Source organism: Acanthochromis polyacanthus, chromosome 9 (assembly GCF_021347895.1).
Source record: "Acanthochromis polyacanthus isolate Apoly-LR-REF ecotype Palm Island chromosome 9, KAUST_Apoly_ChrSc, whole genome shotgun sequence".
NCBI classification, from domain to species: Eukaryota; Metazoa; Chordata; class Actinopteri; family Pomacentridae; genus Acanthochromis; species Acanthochromis polyacanthus.
The window spans coordinates 17,527,135-17,555,027 of NC_067121.1; the positions used below are offsets into that span (position 1 = coordinate 17,527,135).

Sequence of the window (27,893 nt, forward strand, 5' to 3'; positions counted from 1 at the left end):
AATAAAAACAAAACACAATAAAAAAAAAACTTAAGGAAATAAAAGCAATCTCTGGGACATAAACCAGGATAAAAACATACAATTTAAAAGTCACAACAATAAATAGAGCTAAGAAATAACACAAATAAAATAAGGCGCAATTTCACTACTTACTATTGAGCTCAGTGACATCAGCAGGAACAGAGTTGTTTTTATAATGCTTTGTCCTAGCCTAGCCATGCTAGACCCATGTTGTGAAGGCACAAGGGTCTAGGCACGCTTGACAGGGAGGGAGGCGGGCTAAAAGGTTGTCTATCAAATCACTCTGCAGCAATTGGGTAGGTATACAACCAATCAGTGCAACGAATAGGCTCCTAGAGCGCCAGAAATCAGAGGATGCGGTAGTTCGGTGAAGCCTTATTTATACAGTCAATGGGTGAAGCTCAAGTATATTGCAGACATGTTAACAGAAAGATTATTCAGAGTCGGTGCTAATGGAGCTCAACGACTGTTGTCGTTTTTGTTGTCGACCCTGGCACAGAGTTAAATTCGTTGCCGTGGGTTGTCTAGCGCGGCTAGGCTAGTTGTTTCCGGTTGTTTCTGTCAGAATCTTCGCGCCTCTGTCGTCACTTAGTTACGCCCGCCTTCTGACTCTACACTTCATGGTGATTGGTCCGGCCAGTTTTAGGAGAATCCAGCCTCGAGCCTTATGGAGGGTAACTAGACCCACCCTGGCAAAGAATTAAATTTGTTGCCGTGGGTTGTCTAGCGCGACTAGGCTAGCTTTGTCCTGCACCTTAAGACTAAAAACCCAACGCCTGAGGGAGGAAGCTGAAATTTACTCCCTAGAGGATGGGAGTCATTATTAAGAATTGATACTACCATCCTATGTACCTGTTTGGTGTACAGGGAAGCTGGACAAGATTGTGACTCACCAATCAGACCACTGGACCATCTCACTGTTTGGTTCAGTAAGTTTTTCTCTGTACCAGAGGTCTGACCAAACCATGCCACCAAGCGAAAAGAGTAAACAAATTCAATAAAATATCAATTAAACAGAGTCAAGATTGTTCTGTTGATGTAGAAATCTGTGAGTTTTTTGAGGCAGTAAAGGCGCTGATGGCCCTTTTTTGCAGACAGATTTGCATTTTTAATCAAAGTTACATTTTTGGTCAGTTATGGTCCCAAGGTATTTATATGATATCATATATAATATACAAACACCATACACCTCTGTTAGTCCCACAAATACAACTTTGGATTTGACTGTGGGCTAGCAGCTCACATTGTGAAAAACTCAACCCAATTTCCCTCCTTCAAATAATATAGACTCAAAAAAGCAAAAACACAGCAACATCCCAATCTCTAAAACATCTAACATTTGGCTCCAGGTTCACTGGCTTGTCTCTGTAGGCCTCAGCAGTGCCTTGAAAGCTCTCTATTGGACAGGAAGAAAGGAAGGAATCTTTGGCACATCTTCACGGAAGCTGAAGGTCTCATCTTTTCCTTTAACAGAATGTTCCATCTGGTCAGAGCTACAGGCGCCACGCCACTAGAGATGGTTTCATATTTCATTGCAGGAGTGCTGGTAAATTATTTCTGTGTTCACACATGGAGACAGGGGAGCTGATGAGTCAAAGTGAGTAAGGAAGGAGATGGAGGAGACTGGGAGCAGCTCCTGCTGCTGAGAGAGTCCACACCAGATGTTTTCTGAGCTCAAGTGCAGAGGCGCAATCACAACATCTTGACACACAAACATGCATGCAGAGCTCTGCAGTAATGTATGCAGCGATGCAATCAGCAGCAATCATCTGTTTCATTCATGGTCAAAGAAGAGAACGAAGAGTCAAGAAGATCAAACAGCTGGTCTTTGAGTTTGCATCATTTATCTGGACTTATGTCATTATTAATATTAACATTTTTGCTAATCATGTAGATCAGTTTTTTGCCAGACCGTCATATTTAGTGTCCTTTAGTCATTTTTGCGCACACGAATCTCAGAGCTGGAAAAGTACCACTAAGTGACTCAAGACAGCCAAAGAAAGAAACTCAAAAGAGGCCCAAAAAGACCACAAAGAGGTGCTTAATATCGACCAAGAGACTTAAAAAAGACATACACATTGAGCAAAGACGAAAAGTGACTCAAAAGAAATGCAATAGCAAGAAAGTGACTCAACGCTGCTCGAGAGAATCAAAGAAATACCACAAAGAGACTCAAACCTCCAATAACAACAGGGTTAAAAACGAAGACTAAAAACTTGAAAAACAGCCACAAACAGAGACGCAAGATGACTACATTGAATGAAAAAGATGATCTAGACATTCACAATGGCCATAAAGAATCAAAAAACCCAAAACTGCCACAGGGACATGCAAACAAGCAAAAAGGGATTCCAAAATTCTAGAAAGAATCAAAACAGCCACAAAGCTGAGACTGAATATCACCTCACAGAGTCATGCAATGACCACAGAGAGATGCAGAAAGTTCATGTCAAGCTTAACATTCCTCCCAGACATAGAAATTGTTGTTGTTTTAATGACCAGTAAACAAGAAGAGCATCTTTGCTTCTACATTTTAAATGGGCCTGGAGCTCTCTATTTAATGGCATTACTTGTCCAGGAGATGGTGCTGTCAGCAACACATTATCAGAGGCGAATCAACAGCATCTGGTGGAGGGAGGTCTTTTTTTGTGTTATAGACTCATTTTACCTTTAATCTGTACTTATGTTCTCAAAATCATGTGAAAGACATTAGCCCTCTCAGACCAAATTTTAATGAAGCTGGAAACAATGTCGAGTTTAAAATGTATTGCAGATGAGACTCATTAGTGGCTCCACCGGGCCCACTAATGATGCAGCACTTTGACATGTGTAAAGCAGTGAGATATGCCGATATAATTGGTATATAGGATTGCATTCGTCTGCCTCTCTCCTTTTGGTTGTATACTGAATTTAGCAAGATATTTTTGTCACACTCTGCTCTGTGATGATGTAACAATATAATGAATAACCCGATGAAACATTAATCTCTCTGAAATTGCAAATGAAAGATTAGCTGCTGCATTTTCTCCTAATCGAGACGCTTCCAGAATTGCAGGCAAGCAACCCTCCAGCGATGGCACATGCATCACTGCGCCGCATCACACACACCCATGCACAGGGGCACACGCAACACGAGTGCAGATCCACACACAGGTCAAAGGGTGGCTGAAGCAGCTGGAGCACAACAGCCCGTTTCCCTCTCAAGGGACTGGATTTTTTTTTCTGCTTTCCCTTTCTCTGTCGTTATCTCTTTATCATCCACTCCCCCTCTTTTGCTTTTCTACCACAAATAATTACACAAACTGGACTGTAAATCTCCGGGAGAGAAGACATATCTTTCTTTTTACTCTCCGTTCTGCATGTTTTAAGGGAGTACAACAAAGAGGCCTTCGAGTGAAAGTGTAAATTACCCCTGATATGATCTGAATTTGGCCAAATTTCATGCTTTGCTAGTGATTTCCGACCTGCAGGAGCTTGTAATCATTCTGGGGGTCTCGTTACTCTTCTGGAGAAAGATGTAGCAGCTGTTTTCAGCTGATTTCTAATAATGCAGCGTATTTGCTTTTGGTTGCAGCCCTGCCATTGAGCGTTTGCCAAGAGGGAGCGAGCGATCAATCAACGGACCAGCTCAACATACAAAAATTGCCCCTGTCGAGCTTTCACATCTGAGGTAAATCCTTATCTCATATTTTGCCAATTTTCAGGCAGATGGAAGACGGATGGCGGGAGAGCAAGATGTCTGTGCTCTCCGGACATTGTTCCTATTCCCCTGACATTGTGACGTGATTGCATTGTCAGTCTTCTAAGTCTCTTGATGCTGTAGTATTCTTGGCTGGAGGCTGGATGTGCTAAGGCTGAAGAAATGGTATTCCTATGCACAGACTTGGCATACATATTTCAGTAGTTAGAGACTACATATTTTAGAAGTAACAAGCTTAGTGTCAACCCACAAGTGGATGGCCTAGTTTGGTGTATGGTGGGCATATTGCATCACTTTTTTGAGCTGTTTTTTTTGTAAGTCCAACAACAAAAATGTATGCACACACAGACACAGACACACACACACACACACACACACACACACACACACACACACACACACACACACACACACACCAATACACATATTTGTCAGTTTCCATCATGTCAAAAATCCCTGAGATGCGAACCAATATTGGAAATCTGCCTGAGGTCAACTCCTCATCAAAGTCAATCTAATTTCCTGCAACTCAGAGGGAAACTGACGACTTGGCCTCCATGTTGCCGTGGCAGCCAACAGCCCCCCTCTGCACATGATCAGTCTGTTGCCATAGCAGCCCAATGGAGCTTCCCTGCCAGTCAGTCTAGCAGAGAAGACGAGTGAACCGGCGGTGCCCCCATCCAGAGAGGCCTGTGTGTCTTCATCTGTTGCCATGGTACTGTAATAGGGTTCTGGATAGATTTGGCATGGCAGGGAGTCACTTCCTTTATCATTCGACACATTATATTGAGCTGAGCTGAGCCTGCCTGCGTTCAGCGCTTGCAACATGGTGAGCAGACAAAGGGAACCTAAGGGGTAGAAGGTATATGTCAAAAGAGTGTATCTAATTGAGATCTAGAGCAGTGCTGAGCTAGATGTGCAGTGTGCTCACTGGGTGCTAATTAGGTAGTACGAGCTACTGGATGTTGGAGAGACATGCATGATAACGTAACCTGCAGTGGACTCTCCGTCTGACTCACTTTGTAGTAGAATGAGTAGATGTGTGGAATCACAGTGATAATACATTGAAACAAGTTTGCAAGTAACAAGGGAAGGAGGTACTTCCAAATTACATAAAGTTAAATCAATTATAAGGAATATTCTAATAGAAGCAAGCTATTTAATGAAAATGTGAACAAGAATAGAATAGAATAGAATAGAATAGAATAGAATAGAATAGAATAGAATAGCCACTTTTATTGTCAAACAGAACATACACTGGCTACACATTTGAATGAAATTTCATTGCAAAAATTTATCATTGGACTCGTAAGAAACAGAAACAAAAATTATTCAAAATAGAGTGTAAAAAATATTTGCAAGTATACGTGTGTGTGTGTGTGTGTATACATATATGTGTATATATATATATATATATATATATATACACACACACACACACACACACACACACACACACACACACATTTTTTGCACAGTGAAAATGTAGTAGCAGTACTGCACAGAGAGCGACACTGAAATGTAGCAGCATTTATATTTCACAGTGGACCATGAGGATTGGTGGGAATTTAAGAGTCTGATGGCTTTGGGGATGAAAGTGTTGCAGGACCTGCTCCTCCTCCCAAAGGAGAGCAGAGAGAACAGTCCGTGGTGGGGGGTGTGGACTCTTTGATAATGATCCGGGCTCTGCTGAGACAGCGCTTATGTGCAACATCATGGGTGGACGGAAGAGAGCTCCTGATGATTCTCTGCCGTCCTCACCGCCCTCTGCAACGACTTCTTATCCGAAGCCCTGGAGCTGCCAAACCAGCTGGAGGTGCAGCTGGTCAGCACGCTCCCCATGGTGCTACTGTAGTAGGAGATAATATGGAATGTGACCAAATGAATGATAATGTGCTCTTTATCAGGTCAGCAAGCTCATCATAACAACTTAAAAGGGTGGCGATTTTGTTGACTGAGATAATCAGCCAAGAGCAGATTCATATGTTCAATCTACATTAAAAGAGGTGCCTTTGCTGCTGCAAAGGCATCTCTTTTAAAATGGGTTTAAGCTTCCGTTCAAAAAGAAAACACACACACCCACACATACACTAAAAAAAATAAAAACAAAATGAACAAAAAACTGAACAATTGCAGTAACTGGTATCCTTTTTCACTGGAGAAGAAGTGGTCCCTGTGAAGCCTGAATAAATGTTGACATGGTTCATCATTTTTAGAACTGGGCACTGTTTTTGGAAAGAAATGTAGGTGTTTCATTTTTCATATGTAGTTTTTCGTGGCTTTCAGCATTGCAACAAAAGTTCAAATGTCCTTCCTCACTATATTGAATTCGAGGCAGCTTTTTGAGAAAAGTCTTGAAAGCAGATAAACAAAACCAAAACCACCTGAATTCTAAGAGTGAAATGTATGTTTTTGCAATTACAGTGGGTTGCAAGACAACCGGTTTTAAAAATAAAAAAATAACCACAAAATAAAGACACGGCATTTTCACCACAGTTTTTCTTACTTTGATAAAAGATAAATACTTTGAGATTTTGTGCTTTCATTTGTGACAAAGCATTGAAGGAATGTTACATAACTGTTCACCTTGAGATGGAGGGTGCTCTGCTTAGTAAATGTAGTTCTTTGCTTATCTCATTGTGATGGCACTATGTAACCTTCCGGAGACTGTCTCCATTTAAAATGTCCTTGGTAACACTACCACGTCATTCACCTTTCTGAGCCACACAGTCAAGAGAGACTGCCTTTTGTGGTTGCTTCCTGCTATGCTCCCTACTGGCTCTGCCTCATATTCCACACTGTGACGACTGCCAGGCTTTTCTTGTTGTAAATTGATGGCAGTGCCAGGACTATATCCATTGTCCCAAAAACACAGAGGCAATCTCATGAGCACAGTGGCTCATGTTTGACTCCTCTCACTCCTTTCTCAGATTCGATGCCGCTGCTGGTCCTTGTGCTTTAAACTCCTGACGCAAGACTGACGCTCAACACTAAGGAATTCCTCCACACGAGGTCTGTTTCCCCTCAGACCAAGTTTAAAGAAATAGTTTGACATTTAGGTACATCCACTTTTGTGTCAGGGCTGCACAGTGATTTGGCGGTTAGCACTTTTGCCTTGCAGCTAGAAGATCCCCAGTATCATGGCCTTCCCAGGATCTTTCTGTGTGGAGTTTGCATGTTCTCCCTGTGCATCCGTGGGTTTCCTCTGAGTACTCCAGCTTCCCCCACAGTCCAAAACCATGCTGAGGTTAATCGGTAACTCTAAATTGTCCGTAGGTGTGAATGTGAGTGTGATTCTTTGTCTCTATATGTAGCCCTGTGATAGACTGGTGACCTGTCCAGGGTGTCCCCTGCCATCACCCTTAGTCACTTGGGATAGACTTCACCCCCCGAGCGACCCTGATGACAATTAAATGCTGTAAAGATAATGGATGGATGGATGGACTTTCATGTCAAGAGTAAAATCAAAAGATGAATATCTCTCTGCAGCAAGTTCTGCAAAAAGACTGAAAAACATTGTAACAACTAGCATGGCTTGGTCCAGCAGTAGCAAAACAAGATTACATTTTGCACCTGTAAACACCACTAATAAAAAAAAGTTTCTTGTTTGCTTGGAACAGATATTGAAGGGTTGCATTATTGTGAATTATTCACAGATATTTCATGACAGTGCCATAACATGGGGTCACTTTTCTTTCTATGAAAATGACCTCCCTGACAATCGAAGGCCCCTAAAGTTATGCACTGTGTCAAAGATCTACCCTCAGATTGCATCTGACATATAATTCAAAACTCAGCAATATCCAGCTCCCGAAGACAAAGCCCCAGAGAACAATGTAGCTGACAATGCATGTGTCTGCATGTCTTCAGACCCTGAGGTTGACTTTGTGTTTTCTATATCTTTCCTCTTCAATCCATGTGCATGCACATCATCCATCATTAGACCTACATGTTCTACCATACCAGTGTATGTGACACTAACCTATTTTTGCAATGCCAGGCTTTGGGGGAAGGTTGTTCCTTAGGCCACTCTGTCCTGAAGCATTTCTTTGCAGATGTTAGGGAGCAGCATCTGGTGACTCTCAGTGGGAATTGCTTTCAGGAAGTCCTCCTTCTTAAAGGAGCCATTTAAGTGCTTCAGGCAAATCTTGCATGAGTGGATAAAATGTAGCAGCTGAACTGATTTTCTTCAGCTAGAAAAAAAGAAGATAAGCCATTAGTTGCCATTCTGATCAACAATAATGAACAACTGAGTGGGAAATGTTTGGCTGGTTTGATTTATTGCAATTCAGTCACAAAACGCTGATGTCAGGGTCTCAATTTGCTGTTCCCAGTGAGCCGATTGATCTGTCCAGTCTTTAGCCGAAGGTACACACTGATGACTGTAATATGATGGCACTAAGAGGCTTTTCTTGGCAGAGGTCCTTCTGTAACAACCAAGATTTTTTTTCAGTGTGAACAGCTTTTAAAATCCTTGTTGTTGACTCTGTGTGTTGCTTTACTAGTGGACCCAGGAACATGACTTCATTTAATTTCACACATCGGCTCAGTGCATCCTAATATTAGGTGTAATGGGGGGTACACTGGCTGCATAAATTCGCCGCTGAAAAAGCTAGAGGGAGTGAGGGAGGCAGTCAAGTCGAGTTGGGCTGAGATCCCTGTGGAACATTTCTATTACCATATTTAAAAAATCAAGCAGTTTTGGATTACTTTCTGAATTTCTTTATGACAACTTTAGTGCAGTAGTGACAGCACAGCAGTGACAATTACATTTCCTTGCTTATTTAACCTGTTTCAAAGTTTTAGAAAAGAAGCTGCATAGACTAAAAAATAAAGAAGTAAAGGATAAGCGCAAACAAAGGTATGATGAAGTATTAAAAGACAACATTAAACTATAGACATGCAATGACCTGCAATAACATTTTTATCCACTTTAAAGCTGTTAAAATAAGTGAATATATATTGTAACTTTGCAAGGCGATATAGTAAGCATGTTGGCAACAGTTGCTTTATGGAGAACCAATACCATTAATTCTGAGTCAGGCAGGCAATATTCCAACCCCAGTATTAATGCTCTTTGTCTCTTTTAAGGAAATCTTGGGTTTATTTTCTTCTAAATATTTCTTGGTGTTCATCAGCGAGTTGCTCTGTATCTTTATGCTGTTTGGTGCAGAACAGTTTAAAAAAGGAGGTGAGCTTTGCCTTGACAGTTCTCCTGAGGGTCGATCAATACAAGTAATCTCTCTTGTGTTGCCATTGTGTTTTCATTTTATTGCTATTTAATTAAAGCTGACTTAAGCAAGATCTGTAGGTCACTTCTTGATAAAGGATTTTTGTATCTGGAAGATCCATCACCATGGTGAAGCATTGACAGTGCACAGCACGGATGCTATGTGTATTAAGATAAAGTAAAATCAGTGCACATAAGCATATGTTAAGCATTGCCCTGCCGGTGTTGATACCGTAGTTAAAACAGCAGAGTCAATCAATCTTTGTCCTGCCACACTCAACTGCTGAGTGTGGTTCAGAGACAGAAAAGTGATGAGTAGGTGCTCTCACTGGACTGTTTGGTCTTAGGCCAGTTTACAACCTGCTTTGTGCTGTGCTTCCCTTCTTTCTTCTGTGTTCTTGTCTCCCACTCACACTCTCTTCAGCAGCAAAAGGTGATAATAGCAGTGTGTACAGTATGCCTGAGTGGTGTAGTACTACATGTTCAGCTGCCTGCTGCCACAATGTTAGGAGCCTTTTTGGCAGTGAGGATTGTTCACTGACTAGTGCTGTGACAAAATATGAGTTATTTCCTTTTTAACTGGCTCAGTTTTCAGGAAATACAATAACTTGATTCAACACAAAAGTCAGACATCTGGGTTTTATTGTTAATTATGACCTTTCTCTTTGTAACTGGGATGACAAAAACTGTCTTTTAACATCGAAGCAGGAGTATACAGCCATGCTATCCAATCTATGGTTAGTCAGGGACAGCAGTGTTTTAAGCTAAATGCTAATTTTAGCATTATTGCTAACAACGACAATGTTAACATGCTGATGTTTAGCAAGTGTAGGTATAATGTACTTTGCGTCATGTTGGTGTACTGATGAAGTGCAGTGTCAAGAAACTGTTTACATCTAAAACACAATAAAAACCTTGTTTTGGAGCCAAATCTGCAGATCTTTTAAGTGGTTCTATACATGCAATTTCTTTGGTCATCAAGGCAATTTCATTGTTCTGATGACAAATGAACTCACAGTTACACTATCATTCAATAGTTTGGGGGCCATCAGAAATGCAGTCGAGACATTGTTAATGTGGTAAATGACATAGTGGTACAGAGGCTCATTTCAGCATCACTCCTGTGTTCTAATGCTACATTGTGTTAGCTAATGGTGTTGAAAGGCTGACTGATGATTAGAAAACCCTTGTGCAATTATGTTGGCACATGAATAAAAGTGTGAGTTTTTGTGGAAAGCATGACATTGTCTGAGTGATTCCAAACTTCTGAACAATAGTGTCTGTATATTGATTTTAATAAGAGCCTGTTCTTGTTAGCTGGAAATGACTGCCCAGATGCATTTCCAAGATGCTGGCAAGTGGTAAGACCTTCCCATAAAGGCATTGGCAGTGCTAGGAATGACAGTGCACTCAATTTGCATTTGTCTCCAAGAAAAGCTTCAGGTTAGCCACATTTACCAATACCATGCCCGCAGGTCGAAGATGGACATCACGTTTGTATGACTGGTTTAATGGGACACAAATAGCACCACAAAATGTGCTAATATGCAGCACATTTTGTGTATATAACATTTGTTATAGCAAATGTTACGCTCTAAATGAGAATTTGAGATCTTTTTGAGGATATGACTTCATTTTCATTTGAAAATAAATGCTGCAGCAGTTGAAAACACTGCTGTCATTGTATTGTTTTAGGGGTTTTGTAGATTGTTGTAGTTTACACAACATGTTTATAGATATATAATTTGGAGTAGCAATTGTTTTTGTAAACTAAAATTCTTAGTTGGTTTCACAAAATAAAATTAAATGATCATAACTGATATCTTTTAAGTTACATAAACATAAATATAAATCTAAGTATAGCTCAGCTACATAAACAGGTTATTTTACATATTGCTCACTCACAAGAAATGTTATTGTAACTCTACAATCTGAAGTTTACTTTGCCTAGATTTTTTGAGGCAACAAATTTGCATTTTTTTTAAGCAAAGGCCACTACCGTAATTATATTTTACAGTGTAATTCAACTTCACGACTGTTGGGCTGAGCTGCCTTTCGACTTTAAAGACAGAAATTCAAATACAAGTTGAAATATTTATTAGGGAAGATCAAATGAAAAACACCATAATATTTAACATACTGTGTTCCCTATAGTGTGCTATGCATACAAACAGTAGGCAGTTAGCAATAAACACGATAAAGCTGAGACTGACAGGAGTGTCATAAGTTAAGGCAGATGGGCAAATTAAAGTCTGACTGATGATGATGGGAGATGCAAAGATTTTTTTTTGCCTCATGACAAGTTTGGGGGTTGACTACACATGAAAGGAAGCATTATCGGTCTGCATACAGTGTTAACGTACTCGGCAGAAGTTATTGTTAATTCTGCCTGGTGATTTTTTTTAAAGCTGACAAAATCACGATTTAGCCTAATTGCTTTTTTGACGTTAAAGTTGCAGTAATCAACTATTTGATTTTAATAATGGATCTAATGCTTATGTAGTAACAAAACCCACAAAGCTCTGATTAATGCACTCTGTGCAAAAAGCCGGACACTGAACAGCAGGCAGACAGAGCGACCAGCTGATGGACATGGTTGACTGTTTAGCAGCTAAAGAGATAGACATTTCCCATAGGAGTTGGAGCACTGCAAACCAACAACATTGATGCAAGGAGAGGGAATTTTATATTTACTGGCAGCTAGAAACCCAACAAAGCTAAAACTACAAAATTTCTGTTGGCTGTAAAATAGGCAACTGTTTGTGAAATTCTTTATCAACTTTATATTGGCATAGTTTGTAGGCGGTGTGTTGACAGATTATCGTGCTGTCACAAGTGGCCAAAAAATCAATTTATGTGGGTTTAATGTCACTCAAAAGCAGGCAGAAGCATTCCAATAATGTCCCGCAAGCATTCCTACACTGTGAGGCACATTACGTTGGAAGGAAATCTTCCCTTTAAATGTATTTTCTAGCTTCTAGCTGAAAGCTGTTCGTCTCTCCACTGCACCTCGTGCATTTCCCCATTACTTCGTTTTCATGCTGCCTTTTTATAAGCAAAATTAATGACAGCACAGACTGTACTTCAGATCTGAGGATAACACACAATCAGTATTATTTAGGGCTGCCAGTGTGTTAAAGCGAGGTCAAAATGTCTTTAAGTTATTTAAGTCACTCATTCTGTTGAAAGAAGGAAAATGGCTACCTTTTTAATACACTTTGACGATTACAGTTTTCGACTGTCCTTCCAGCAGGAAAGGTTAATATCCTAGATAACACAAATGAGCCAGAGTCCGGCAAAGGTTTAATTCACTGGAAAATGTTGATTAAAACATTAGCATCTGAAAAGATGAATGACCTCAAAGATGCTCTGGATAAAAGCAGTCAAAAGTGGTTGTGTTAGGTCGACCACAGAGATGAAACCCTTTTGATCGGAAATATGTTTTCAGGCAGTTGCTACACAACTGGGAATGTTGTGATGGAGATAAGTGATTAATGTGCTAAATATATGCATTGAAAAAAACTGCATTGTATTTTCAACAAGCAAATCAGCCTTAGCAACAATCCATGTTGTCATATTTACAGCACATTTGACTCTCCAAAGTCAAAATAATACAATGGAGTTGTTTATTCCAGCTGTCATATCTGTCATCTACTGTTGTTTGTGTCTCTCCCCTGGTGACTCACTGGAACCTTTTAAAATGATTTGTTTTCGCCATCGCCTGCACATTTTTAACAGTCTTAAGTTCTTTTCTTCAGACACAGTCTTCTTGAGGAAACAATGTAAATATTTAGTTTTGTGTTCCTCCCTGAATACATGCTGTTAGACATTTAAAAAAAATCTGAATAAAATGTAAATATCAATCCTTTGGCTTCCTCACCATGCAACTTTTGACTGTTCTGAGAATCCATGATGTAACTGAAGGTCATGCAGACTCGTGCTGCCAATTCCAAGACAATGTATTTCTTTCACTTGGTTTACCTGCTCAGGTAATACCATGTGAAGGCTGATGTATCCATAGCAATGAACCCCTGCAGATGCCCTCAACCCAGCCTCCTCTGACGGGCTGATTAGCATGCATGGATGAGACATGAGCTCTTCAGCGATTGGTACTGTCAGATCCTGGCATGGGTTCTGGTTCACCCCTGCAGAAGACCCAGCTGGCTGTGTACCCCCCCCCTATCAATTTTACGCCTGTTTTATTCCACATGACCGCACTGAGAACATGCTCCTGTACAGTGAATGTCAATGCCAGCATGTCTAATGTCATCATATTTTTTTGGCCTCTCTGGATAACCTCTTTGCATTATTTCCCCTATCACGTTCTTTTAAGGAAGTCACTCAGTTTAAGGGGGGCGACTAACAACGACGTTAGCTCAAAAAATATTTCACACACAAGCCGTCGCCCGTCACTTTTGCCCTTGCATTTGAGTCTCCACTGTCTCTGTCCCAGCCCTCCAGCCCAGAGAAAAAGGAACCTCTTCTAAGGTGTTTCACGAGGCATTATAAAATGGTTGCCATGGATACCCAGTCTGAACAGGCTCTACATACAGGCAGCAGAATAGGAAATGACAGATGCAATATTTCACATTTCAGAAATTCCTTTTTCTCTCGCCAGTATACACGCTGATGGACCGTTATGTTAAAAATGCCAAAGATCAAGGTCCTAAAAATAGGTCCTCAGGGCTATTTGCTGCAGTTCACATCTGAGAGGCTATTTACTTCTTGCTCCACGGAGGTGGGTAGAATGGTATTTTCCGCCTCATTTGGTCTTTGTTGTTTCTCCCTGAAGAGATGACCTATATTATCTAGTATGGGAGATCAAAGAAGGCTTTCTCACTGATCTCATGAAGCTTGCATCTTACAAGCCCTGAGAATTAGTACTGATTGCGCAACAGCCCCACTGCACTGCAAAATGTGGCCATGAAGCTAAACAGTGGGGAAAAAAACAGCTTCTTTTGTAGCTGTTCAGCCTACAAGATTCATGATCCTGCAATTTAGGGCCACCAGAACTTTTGATTTGGGGGATTTTAATTACTGTCTTTTCTTAAGATAGTTCAGACTCCACTGAATGTTGTATGAATATCCACTTAATGTGCACATTTTGCACGCAGACTTTGTCTTTTTTTAGATTTTCCTTGGCAAACTTTGATACAACTCAGTATAAACTTAAGAGAGTTGTCTGAGTTTGCTATCTGGTTGTGGTTTTCCATTATGAGAATATATAGCCTCTATATTTTCCCCATCAATTCCCATTAGTGTTACTAGCTGATGATATGTGGGCTAATGCTGACCTCTATTCGTGTTCGGTACCTTCAGACATTTATACTGTGGAAATGAAACAAGGTCACCGGTGGGAATCGGCTACCTGCTGGGAACAAGTGTTCACCTGCTGCTCTCCACTCGCACCTTCCTCCATGTTCCTGCACTCTCTTGCTACTTTCTCCTTGACAACCAAACTACTGTCTGCTTCAACTGGTTGTCCCATTCCATTTCCAGCCTTCCCCATAATGTCAGAGATGCATGGCTGCCGAACATAGAAGTGAATCAACCAGAAATGCCCATATGTCTCCATGACCTGTATCAGCCGCAGTGCTGTCATGCATCTCATTAGCCACAGTATCAGAAGCTGCATATGGGCTCTAATAGTCATTCATCAAAAGAAGGTCTTCTCCCCACAGTATCTGAGCAGACAGTGGTACAGATGAGGGCTACTGTGGGAAACTCTCGTGTGATTTATGAGGACCTTCTTTCTTGAGATACCATTGTGCAAGATAATGAACATAGTCATAGCTTCAGCTAAAAACAGTGGGTCAGTAGATTGATAGGTTTGAATTTAGCAATTGTATCTTGGTCAAAAGGAATACTTTGGCTTTAAAAATGTACATTTTTCCACCCTGTTTATGCACTGTTAGCATGTGTTGTGATTAACAATGGAAGACTTGGTGATCAAGTTCTAACAAATTATCCAGTTAAATACTCTGCCAAGGAAAGCGACAGAGTTATGTGATGATCGGCACACGTTTGCTGGTCTGTTTGTGTGTCTGTCTGTTAGCAACATTACTCAAAAACTGACTTAGGGATTTGGATGAAATTTTCAGAAAAGGTCAGAAATGACACAAGGACCAAGTGATTAGATTTTGGCAGTGATGTGGCTTGTAGTCTGGATCCATAGATTTGTGAAAGATTTCTGTATCATTGCAAGATAGCATCACAGCGTCACTGTAATTATTACAACAAGTGAACACAACATCAGCTGCCTGCTGACAATCACGATTGCAGTCCTACTACAAATCCTTTTCTTGTTTTTGTTTTGTTCAAAAAGATTTAATCAACCAATGAAGTAATGCTAATTATCTTTGTTGCCATATACTAATATAGCTTTTTCATCAGTATCAAAGAGCTCCGTGGTTGTAGAAAAACAGGAAAAAAGATCAATTAGGCACTCATTTGCACTGGTTGTCTCTTTGTTATGATGAACATGGCATCTGGTCTACACACACTTTTCAGCTGCTGTGAATATTCACAGAGAAGTAATATTTGCTAAAAACTAGAGTGCCTAGCTGTTTTAGAAGGAACTAGTGGGCTTGAGTGGGGAAGAGAGACAGAAAGATTATTCGCTTTTGACTTCATGGGACTTTAATCAGAAAATATCAATATTGTTAAAAATCCAAAACTGGTAGCCTTATCCTTTAAGCACTGATTGTACATCTCAGCAGTCACAAGACCTCAGCAACTCAAACTGGCGCAGTTTTCACTTTAATTGATGGACCATCATACTGTGTCCTTATCCCTAAGACTTCGGTACCTCAGAAGGGAACATGCCTTATATCTTTCCAACTGTGAAGCCCTTTGACTTGTGCCGCAACACAGACAGTAATGATGAAGTCCCCTGAAGGAAGTTGATCTCTCGCTGAGCCCATAGTCCCACTTTCCACAATCCCAATTAGCTGGTTAAGTCCAAAAAATGAAATTAAACCCCTGCAGCTCCTGAAACTGCTTCAGATGGATCTTTTAGCTGCTAACAAGAATATTACACACAGAAAGGGTGTTGGGGGAGGATAGCAAGCTAGAGGACAAAGCAAATGTCTCTTTCTGTGCTGTGGTTGTGCAGATACAGTAACAAAGTCGGTTAGGTTACAGTAGGAGAATCACTGCAACTATTTTTGACACTGGAGTGTATGTGAGCCCAACTGTGGTGCATCATACCCTGAGCTGCTTGGATGTGTGAGGGATGATCTATTTTTTTGATAAGTATCAGATACTGGTATAGGAGCAGACATGAGAGGCTTGTATAGGAGGCACATCATTCACAGCAGACAGGACAGAAGAGTGGTGTCTTAAATAACCATGACAGACGTGATATGATCACTGAGGAATGAATTGAATTATTGAATTACTGCTGCACTGGGGATGGGAATGTCCCTCCCAAAGATGAAACACCCAGTATTGGGAGACTGTGGCATAATGGAAGTTCACTATCTGTTTCCTTAACAGTGTTCCATTCCCTTAGTTACACTTTCTCATATTCCCTTTTTCTTTTTTAAGGACAGTGTAACCCCACTGCAGTCATAATCCATCACTATGCTCTAAGTAGGTTTAGTTACCTGAACATGTCTTGACAAAAAATAATTAAGTGTGTGAGAGTAAAGTCATTAGGCAAGCTAGAAAATCTGCAGGGTTTTTTTTGTTGCAGCTTCTGCAAGAGTCTGCAATCTACTCTTTCACCTGTGGGTGATGCAAAATATGCTTTCCACAACTGTTAGATAACTCTTAGCCTTTACTCTGAATACCTCTCTATAGCTCTACATCATGTAAAGACAGATTAATTATTCAATATAGTAAATAGATTAAGCAGTACAGGTGTTACCAGCTCAACAAGAAGACAGTTCAAGGAGTTCACGGTGAATCCCAGATCTACACACACACACACACACACACACACACACACACACACACACACACACACACACACACACACACACACACACACACACACACACACACACACTCACTTCTCAAACAGATTGCTGATTGGAATTGGAATCTAAGAGGAAACATAATCTTTTGATCTGCATGCTGACCTGATGTGCGCATAATGATGTAATTAAGAGTGATGTGGTTTTGGTTGTATTCTGCTGACAAAATGTAAAAGTACATTTCCAGACCTATAAATTCTAAGATGAAAATAAAGCGTACAGTAAAGTTACCATATTGTCTTTGAGTTCTTCAAGGCTACTGAAAATGAGTAAGTATAGGGGCATAAATCCACTCGAATATACTGGTGAGGCCTCCATCTGCTCTTCCAAATGACAATAATTCACCAACCACCAGGACTATATTCAGTCAAGGAGATTACATTTCATTGAATCCAGTTTATTTCTAAAAGTGTCCTCATGCTGATGATTGGTCTGGAGACAGTGTCCCTGAGGAAAAGACAGGAGGCAGAGCTAGAGGCAGAACTGAAGATGCTGAGGTTCTCTTTGGGAGTGACCAGGATGGATAGGATCAGGAATGAGTACATCAGAGGGACAGCACATGTTAGAGGCTTTGGAGATAAAGTCAGAGAGGCCAGACTGAGATGGTTTGGAGAGGAGAGAGAGTGAATGTATTGGTAGAAGGATGCTGAGTTTCCCACTGCCAGGCAGGAGGCCTAGAGGAAAACCAAAGAGGAGGTTTATGGATGTGGTTAAAGAGGACATGAAGGTAGTTGGTGTGAGAGAAGAGGATGCAGAAGACAAGGTTAGATGGAGGCAATTGATTCGCTGTGGCGACCCCTGAAGGGAAAAGCCGAAAGGAAAAGAAGAAGTTTCATGCTGATGATTTTGTAATAATAGCTGCTGTCTTTGTAGCTTGAAACACCAGGGTTTAAGTCTATGTCAGGAGCTCAGAAACATCTGTTGTGTGCCACTCTATCTTCCTATATTGCACAGCTTAGAGTCATACTGAGAGCTGTTCCAGAGCCCCAGACCAACTCTGCACTAGTTCACACTAGGGATTAAAGACAGCTCTTCAAAAATCCCTGGATTATTTCCCCCTGTTTGTGTATACTTTAGCTCTGACTACGGCATGCACACTGGAGTTTTCTCTGTTCCTTCCAATAATTAATGCCATAAACAAAACACATTTCTGGGTCATAAATTCGCAGCCAACTCTCAGGAGCATCAGCGTGGAGCGTTGTTATGCATGGCTCTGCTGCCCAGTGCAAAGCTGCTGCCTGTGTCTCCAGTCTCACATTTCTGGAACACATCTGGACTCTGTCATATTTCATTTTGTTTGACATGACGGCACATCATACAAGCGATTACAGCAACCCAAGGTGAAGGAAGAGGCGCATGATGGAAGACATGATGAATTTGGTGTGTTTAATACTCCATCCTCCGACACCAAACTTGTGCAATTTGAAATCTTTAGCATATGTCATTCATATTTTGTATTTTTATCCCGTTTATTAGAAGTATGCACACAAATAAGTAGTCTGGTGATGCATTTGTCATAAAAAAAAAATAATTCCCAAGCCATTGCGCAAAAGCCATAGGCTGGGAAAAACGCATAACACCTTCCTGTTTAGTTTAGAAATCTGGAGAAACCTATCTGGAGGTGTTCGCAGTGGAACATACAGTAGGATAAACGCTGTGAGCAAGCCTCGTTTTTCTCCCTGCCTAATAATCACCACCAATGGAAATGCGGATGGCCCGCCCCTGCCGGTCTATTGTGAATCCGCGTCTACACAAGAAACCCACTCTTCCAGTCTTGGCACCAAAGTGGCGCACCACGACACGCACAGCTGAACGACGAGTGCGTCTTCGAAGATGTTTTATTGGCAAGCCCACGATTTCTGGTGAGAGACGCGCTGTTAAATGATTTTCATTTTGATTTTTCATGTTACCAGCTGTCTCTGCTGCGCCTTTACCGCCAACTGTTTCTTTCGGGTTTTAGTAGTCGACTCTGACTCCATTGTTTCGAGGCGCAACGAGGTTTAGGAAGTGTTTTAATTCGGTGACAGACTCGTTTAGGTTTCAGGCTGTTTTTTTGCTCTTGAATAAATCGACGGACAAGAGTTCAGATGTGAAGAAGGCGTTGGACTTGGAGAACTGCGCACCGTCTGTCCGTTTACTTTTATTCGTGACATTAAAATTGGGCTTATTTTTGATGAAGATATTTCAGTGTGTCTCGCACGTATCAGTCAAATATGCGACGGGCATTGAGAGAATGTGGAAAATAACAACATTCTAAATCTGTTTATTGTGTTCAACTTTTGTTATGGCCGTGATGTTGCCATGTTCCGATTTCTAATAAGTTGGTGGGAGACATCAGTGGGTTCTGCAGTGGTGTGGTTGTAGGAACACAGAGTTGTGGTGTCAGTGATGAAAGCATGGGCTTCGTCAGGCCGTGGTGAAGGTATGGATGTTTGTCATGTGTCTGCACCTTGAGAGCATCAGCGTACAGTGTTTGGTTTTTGTGTTGGAGAAGAGATGCGTCGCGAGGCTCTGGACATTTTCAGGACACTTCAAGCTCGTGTTTGTTTCGCGGTATTTTTTCTTTCCAAAAGAGGAGAAACAGATGCGCCCTAGTGTCAACAGTCGATTATTCACGCAACATTGCGCGAAAATATGCGCCCCTGCAGATCGGAGGGGTGTTAAGCCTCACTCTCCTTTCCTCTCCTCTCCTCTCCAACCTGCCAGACGAGCAGCTTTTAACAGCAAAGCGAGGAGTTTGGCAGCTTCCTCTTCAGCACCGCAGACAGAGACACAAACCCGACTTGTCCACACCCACTTCTGGTCCACGTTACCACTGCCCTCCTCTCCCCAATCATGGAGAGGTCTGCCAACGCTTTATCAGTGTTAGTGCAGGTTGACTTGCTCTCGCCCAGGAGGCATTTGAGTGCTTATTGGATGTGATATACAGAGAAAGTCGCTATAAACAGCAGCTGAGTACCGGTGTGATGTTTGCTGAAGCTCAGGTGCAAGTGCTCTTCGTGGGAAATGCGTGTAATAAGTGGAAACAAAAAAAAGGGATGTCCATCTGCAACCTTTGAGAAGGTCTAATTTTATACCTGCTGCTTAAAAGGGATTTGTGGAATTTGTGAAATAAGCTATTCATGAAGCGAAGCCCCAAGTCATACACAGTTAGATATGAATTATCAAATGTACCATCTAGCCACCAGCACAATCACGGAGGGAAAGCAAGAGTCTGTGTAATTAATCATCCTTGTCCTCCCATCGTTATTCACCACATGTGGCTGAAACTCATCATCTGTAATCATGATAAGTGTTGGTGGCTTCATTGTCTTTTGGACCACGGCTTCTACTATCATGCAGCAGTGACTGGTAATCATAAAGACACACATGCAAACACCCCACACAGCAGAGACTGTGTTGGTGTGTAAGCAAATGGCTAATAGCTTGTGTTTGCCTTTGTGCTGTGCTGTATGTGAAGGGCGCTGTCATCTTGAAGTACAGCTGCGTTGGTTGATGGTGAACTGGATTTGGGTGGAAAGCAGGAGTGAGAGTGTTGGTAGGAGAGAGTGATAAAGAGAGGAGAGACAGCAAGAGAATGAGAGTTTAAAAAAAAGCTAGGGTGAGGTGGAGAGAACATGCCTGCTGGCTTCCTGTCTTGACACATTACATTTCCATAGGTAGATGTTGCACTGGAGCAGCAGAATGTAGACAAATAGCACCTCTTGTTCTCTACTGTCAACTTGGGTATTTTGTCATTGCTGTGTTCATAGATCTAGCAGCAGAAGCAACTGGATGTTATCTCTTGGTTCAATCTCCATCTGATGACAAATACTGCATGTGCCTTTACCTGGATTGATGCTAGATAAAACCTCAGCAGACCTATAGGCAAAAATGTACCATAGGCCCCCTTTAAAGAGCCCATACTTTGAACGTTTAGGTTTTCAGATTTTATTTTGGGGTCTACTAGAACATGTTATATGCTTTATTGTTCAAAAATACATCATTTTTCTCTTACTGTACAGTGTTGCAGCACCCCTTTTCACCCAATGACCTGTTATAGCTCCTATCTCTTGAGGGACTCCCTTCAGAAAAGCCTCATCTGCTCTGATTGGAAAGCTGGTCAGACGAAAGCAAATTTGGTTATCATCGTATAGGGATGTAGAAGAGTCTAATGAGGTGATAATCGTAGACTGCAACAGATGCTAATTCTTTGTTTGATGGTCGAACCAGCTGTCAAGTCAGGTATAATGCTAATGTGTTACATGGTGATGTAAACCAGTAACAGATGAGAAGCCTGGGTTTCAAACATGGTGTTTCAAGCAGGGAGGGAGCAGCCATTTCTGTGAGAGTATGATTCTTTTTGTTATGAACTCTGGACTTGTAGCTTGCAGGTCTTTCACATGTGCAAAAAATCCATTACACACTAAAAGAAAGGGAAACACTAGAACGTTTAATATGGGTTCTTTAAGTGTCCCATTTGCATGTTGCATTAAGCTACTTCCCCCCCCCCCCCCCCCCCCCCAATCCAACCAATATCTAAATGCAAAAACAAGAGATAAGAGATAAGAGATGATAAGAGATTTTTAAAATAACATTTTCCATTTAAAAACATGTAAGTATTGTATCTCTGGGTAAACTTTATCATTACTGTGGATGGATTTTTGTTATATCTAGACAAAGGTAGGCTAACCCTTTACCTAAGTTTGTGCTGAATTAAGCAAACTATAGCTGCTGGCTCTAGTTCCATGTTTACCCTACAGAAATGAGATTGGTATAGACCAAAAGTAACTAACATGTTTTTCCAACAATAGTAAAGTCTTCATTTAGGGCCCTTATCATTTCCATTTATATTGTGTTCTAAGGGTGCATAGTGCTTGTTATCAATCAGATTTATCAATCCAACTAAGCCAAATGTAAGTAAATATAACTGAACTTGAGGCCTATCAGGTAATCCAGCCTTGTACACATGATAAACCTTGATTACATGGACAATCTCTAAATTAAATAACCATATCTGATATGTAGCACTTTGTATGCAATAAAATCCTCTCTTCTCTCTTTTGTGTTCTCACAGACTGAGTGACAAGCCTGCTGTCTAATAGCCACCATGATAGCCACAGGCGGCCTGCTGCGCATGAACAGGCGCCAGGATTCACTCCGATCTAAAAGCAGAGCAGAAAACAAACGAAAGCGGAAATCCAAGAAAAAAAAGAAGAATGACATAGTTGTGGTGAAGGGGAAGCTAAATTTCTGCTCCGCGGCTGGTTTGGTGGCTGCTGTTGGAGTCGTAGTTCTCATGGTTGGGGTTTCAATGGCTGTACTTGGCTACTGGCCCAGCCAGAATCAGCAGGAGTACCAGGAGCGCCGCAGAACGGGAGCATACCATCCCAACAGAATGAGCTACTCCAAAGGTCCGCCTGTTTCCTCTAACTTGACCCATGATAAGCCTCCTTTTGGCCAGACAAATTTTTTCAACCAGAGCCATTCTAACAGTAGTGTCCAGAACCGGTCCCCTCGCTGTGGCTTACTTTGTGACTTCCTGGATAACTATCTGTACTCAGACAATCTGAAAGTCTTCGGACCGCTGGTGATGGGAATTGGCATTTTTCTCTTCATCTGTGCCAATGCAGTCCTCCATGAAAACCGAGACAAGAAAACTAAAATCATTAACCTGAGAGATATCTACTCCACAGTGATAGATCTACACAGCATACGGTCAAAAGAGTACACCCCTCTAAATGGCATGGTGAACTATACACAGTCGAGGAGTGCAGAAGGTCCGCCAGGTTCATTCTCTGCGAGTGGGATGCTTACTCGTAGTTCCTGGCCCTCCACTGGACTTGGTTTCCAGGGTGAATTAGAGGGTGATGATGTGTTTAGACGTTCCTCATTGGCCAGCAGGCCACGTAGCTGGTCCAGAGATGTCCAGACCTTCACAGACACTGTCTACAGCATCTACAAAGACTACAGCAGTAGCAGTGAGCATGCTCCTCAGCCTCGACAGTGGGAGACCACCTCCATCGTCACATCCTCTGTTAACGCTTTCACCCTCCCTGTGATCAAACTGAACCACTGTGAGGTGGACGAGTCTCAGAAAGCACAGGCACAGGGACGCTCTGAGGAAGAGGTTGTTATTGAGGCTGCTGCTGAACACATTAGTGAGGAAGGACAGGGCAGCAGGACCCACATTGACAACATGGACTGCAAGCAGGAGGAGGCCTTGATGATGGATTCCTCCCCACCCCATCAGAGTCATGAGGAGATATCTACAGATGCAGCTAACCAACAGGGGGCACTGCAGGCTCAGCCTCAACTGCAGTGGACCCAGCTATTTCCTCCATCACCTGTTGCCACGGTGATGGCATCACAGCTGTCGCTCAACTCCCTCACAGATCAGCCCAGGCCTGCGCGCCGCTGCAGCCTGTCTCTGTCTGCCTGTCGTCAAGGTGACAGAGCCAGGCGTTTCAGCTGCCCCCGTCTGGAGCGCTCCAACAGCAAGGGCTACATCAAACTGACTGACCTGGGAGGCGAGTCCTTCGAAGCCCCCGACACAGACACTTCTTTAGTGGCCACCGAACAGGAAGTAGCAATGGACACAGCAGCAGCAGAAGCAGCAGAAGCAGTGGAGGAAGAAGCTCAGGGAGAAGATAATCTGGTTACACCCAGCAACTCTGCAGAATCCTAGGGAATTATTTTGCTGATGAAGTCTCTTAAAACTCTTTGATGTCTTGTTCTTTGCTTCATACTTTCTTCTGAGATTGCTGATATAAAGCTGGCTGTTACAGTGGAATGGAAAGATGAAAAGTAACCAGCTAAGGACTATTGAAACATAGCCATGAACATTCAAGAGCAAGGCTCTTTATAAATAATTCACATCCACAGCTCAATAGCTCGATATTCAGATGTAATTTTTCTATTTTTTTTATGTAGCAAGAGCAATACTTAAGACTTGTAAGGAGTTTTAGTAATGATTTATTTAAAAAAAACAATGAAAAAAAGAAAATGTGAAAAGAAAAGAAAATCAGATTTTATGACTTTTAACTTTTCTTTTGTATAACAGTAGGGCAAACATTGTAGCTTGTAGAATTTCCAAAACAAGTCACTGAGAACTGCTGTCCACAATGTTGTACTGTAGCATTAAGACATGCCACAGAAAGCTAAATAGTCGAGGTTTATTTCTCTATGTTGTTATGTGAATACCATGTGAATAGGTGAACTGAACTGAATCTCAGGTAGGCGTTTGTTTTAGGATCGGGACCTTAAGGACAAGGTCTTTCCTACGTGCACACTTGTTTATACAAAGCATTCATGGTTGAATAAATTTGACTGTAACACCTCTGTCAGGTCTAATAGGCATCCTTGTGTGAAATTAGATGAAATGCAATGAATGCAAAATTGTTTGTTTGCTCCAAATAGTTTTACTTGCATTAAGAAAAATTAAACATATGAAAAACTGAACGTTAGACTCTGACTGGTTAAGTGTGCGGCAAACCTGCTGATGGTGTAAGACTGTGTGTTTTGGTGTAGCAGTGCTTCTCATTACTGGAAAACACTGCAGTGGTATTGATGTTGCATTATCTGGACAAATTGAACTGAGAGCACTGGTCTATAAGTGTCCTTCAGAACTATTTGATTTGATTTGTTTTTTTGATTTTTGAGAATTTATTTTGAACATTTCAGCCAAAAAAAAGAGAAGAAAACAACAAAAGACAATGAATAACTTGCTCAAAAAGGAATGGGAAGAAGTCAAAACTTATCTAATCCCACCCCTTCTCCTTAAACAAATGATTGTAAATCTATTCTTCCTGCTTCTTCGAAATACTACTATTTATAAACAGTAACAAAAACAACAACAACAATAATAATAGTGAGAAGGATTTATAATAAATATACACCAATATGTCCATCTACATTTATACAAAGACAAAAGGACCTAACAATATCAAAACACAACAGAAGGAAAAGACCCAACTAATGATACAAATATAGAAAACAAATCATTAAAGAAAAAAAATTAACAACAAGAGCACTCAGAGCATGGAGTACTCTGCCAAGGCTGCTCAGTCGTTCTATGATTGCCGACGGATACGTACAGATAAGTCCACAGGGGTGGATTTGTAGTAGGATAGGATCATGTGATCGTCAGCTGGCGGCTGACGAAGAGTTCACCTGTAGTCAGTGATGCTGTACTGCTATCTGGCAATGATACAGAAATTTTGAACAAATCCTTGGATCCAGACTATAAGCTGCATCACTGCCAAAATCTAATCAGGTGGTCCTTGTGTTGTTTCTGACCTTACCTGAAAATTTAATCGAAATCTGTTATTCCGTTTTTGAGTAAAGTTGCTTACAGACAGACAGACAGACAGACATACGCTGAGCATTACATAACGTTACCGTGTTCCTTGGTGGAGTAATAACAGTAACCTGTGCATGCTCTCACTGTAAAAATCTTTATTGTTTTTTTTTGTTTGTTTTTGTTCTTTTTTTTACTGTTTCATGTTTGGATATTGCTTGATCTCCTCATCCAAACTGTTCCAGAGTCTTACCCCACAGAGAGAAATGCAGAATCTTTTTTGGTTTGTACAAATTTTGTCACTTTTGAAGTTGCATTTTCCTCTTGATTGATATCCCCCTTCTCGATCCCTAAACCATTTCTGTACATTTTGTAGCAAAATGTTATTTTTACCTTTGTTCATGGAACTATCTTCTCAATAATTTCTCAATAGATGGGTGACATAGGAACATGTGTCTTTTTCGATGGAACATGGTCAAACACATTGTTCTGGGCTGAGACCTGATGACTGAAAATCAATTTTACTCTCAACAAAGCATTCGAGGATTCCCTGTGTGTAAGTATTTGCATTTGCTGATGTTTCTCTGGTTCCGCTGAGGCAAATCTTTCCCAAAAATGTCCCCCCTTTCTTTACGTGCTTATGCTACCAATACTGCAATGGAAATGTTTCCCACAATGCTCTGTACCATACAAAGTGGTTAACTGTGTTTCATGGAGCAACAAGGGTGCTTAAGAGGTTCCTAGTCTGGCTGATACAGTACATTTACTCAAGCACTGTACTAGGTATATGACTACTTCTGTTTTCTGCTGCTTTATGCATGCCATTTATTGTACAGTTACACATATTTTATCATACCCTACTGCAAATCTAAGTAAAACATGTTTAGAGTCCTTCTCTTGTCAGTGCTTTAGCCACAAAAAACTTGTCTTTGTGTATCAAAGTTACATTTTTTAGAAGTTTTTTTTCTATGAAAATACTCCTTTCCTGCCCTAAGATGTCTTAGATGTAACTCTAGTGTGTAGCTCTATGAAGTTCCGCCCTCTATTTCCCCCCACCCCCCTCTCCACTGTCTGCAACTGGAACACATCAGCTCACTTACAACTTTTCTCCAATGCTATTAAAATACTCTGTGCTACACAATGGCAATTAAAAGTATTATAATTAGCATTAGTTTAGCCATACCACACACTGATTCTGAAGAAGAATAAAGATACAGAAAGCCCAACCCCACAAGTTGACAGGATTTGTTCTTTAGGTTTGTTACGTGTTTGTGAGCCTGTCACTGAAACACTATAGTTTAAAGACGGAAATGTTCAGCCACAGCACTGACTGCTTATTTTGCTCATACGTCCTTCAGCATATAATAAACAACACTTTGTATGGAAATATTAACATGTGGGAGGGCTGCGCAGTGGCTTGGTTGTTAACACTTTCGCCTTGCAGCTAGGAGATCCCCAGTTCACATCCCTGCCTTCCTAGGATCTTTCTGCATGGAGTTTGCATGTTCTCCCTGTGCATGTGTGGGTTTTCTCCGGATACTTCCTCTCACAGTCCAAAAACATGCTGAGGTTAATTGGTGATTCTAAATTGTCCATAGGTGTGAATTTGAGTGCTATTGTTTGTCTCTATGTGTAGCCCTGTGATAGACTGGTGACCTGTCCACAGTGTCCTCTGCCTTCATCCTAAGTCACCTGGGATAGACTCCAGCCCCCCACAAACCAAATAAGCGTTAATAAGCAGTGTACAGATAATGTAATGGATGGCTATTTCACCAGATGGGGTCTTTAACACTAAGCATTTTCCCCCAGCACATTATTTTGGGAAACGACCTAAGAATACTTATGAACTGTTGGGCAGCAATTCATTATTTTGGCATTTGTTTTAGAAATTAGGGCAGGATTTTTTTTATTTTTTATTTTTAGCATTATAAAATATACACAACAGATCAAAAGTTTGGGGCCCAGGCAATTTCATGTTTTCCATGAAAACTCACACTTTTATGTACGAACATAACTGCACAGAGGTTTTCTGATCATCAGTTAGTCTTTAACATGATTACCAATGCAATGTAGCATTAGAACACAGGAGTGATGGTTGCTGGAAATGTTCCTCTGTACCCCTATGTAGATATTTAAATTAAAAATCAGCCGTTTCCAGCTAGAACAGTCATTTACCACATTAACAATGTCTAGACTGTATTTCTGATTCATTTTATGTCATCTTCATTGAAAAAAATCTCTTCTTTCTAAAAAGGACATTTGTAAGTGATCTCAAACTTTTGAACGTTATTGTACATATAACTGGTATAAATTTAAATGAAGAAATAATATAGTGATATGATATATTGAAACATTGCTCCAATCTCCCGAACTGTAACATTAAAACACATTCTAAACATACACAGAAAAATAGAAATATGTAAACAAAAATAAACAGCATTTTTAAAAACATTGTGACATAGTACACTGTGTTCATACGATTCCTTGAGTCACATGAATGCAGATCTTGTACTTCTATTGGTGTAAATATTGAATTTTGTTACTTTTAATGACAGGGTATAAAGGAGGATGCATCCACGAATGAATTTGCCATTGCAGCACGTGTTGTCAACGTTACCTATAAGCTCAGTGAAAAGTCAGCTGTGCTCTGCAGACTCATCAGAAGAGGATCCAGTGTAGATCAGC

General features: G+C 41.0%; 1 protein-coding gene across 1 annotated transcript; it reads left to right on the forward strand.

Moving 5' to 3' along the window:
• Positions 1-18,540: 18,540 nt before the first annotated feature.
• Positions 18,541-24,370, forward strand: LOC110957684 (transmembrane protein 200C). Its single transcript, XM_022203843.2, has 2 exons — positions 18,541-18,792; positions 21,987-24,370. Exon 2 carries the CDS (start codon positions 22,020-22,022, stop codon positions 23,595-23,597), a length of 1,578 nt encoding a protein of 525 aa, XP_022059535.1. The 5' UTR covers positions 18,541-18,792; positions 21,987-22,019; the 3' UTR covers positions 23,598-24,370.
• The last annotated feature ends 3,523 nt before the right edge of the window (positions 24,371-27,893 follow it).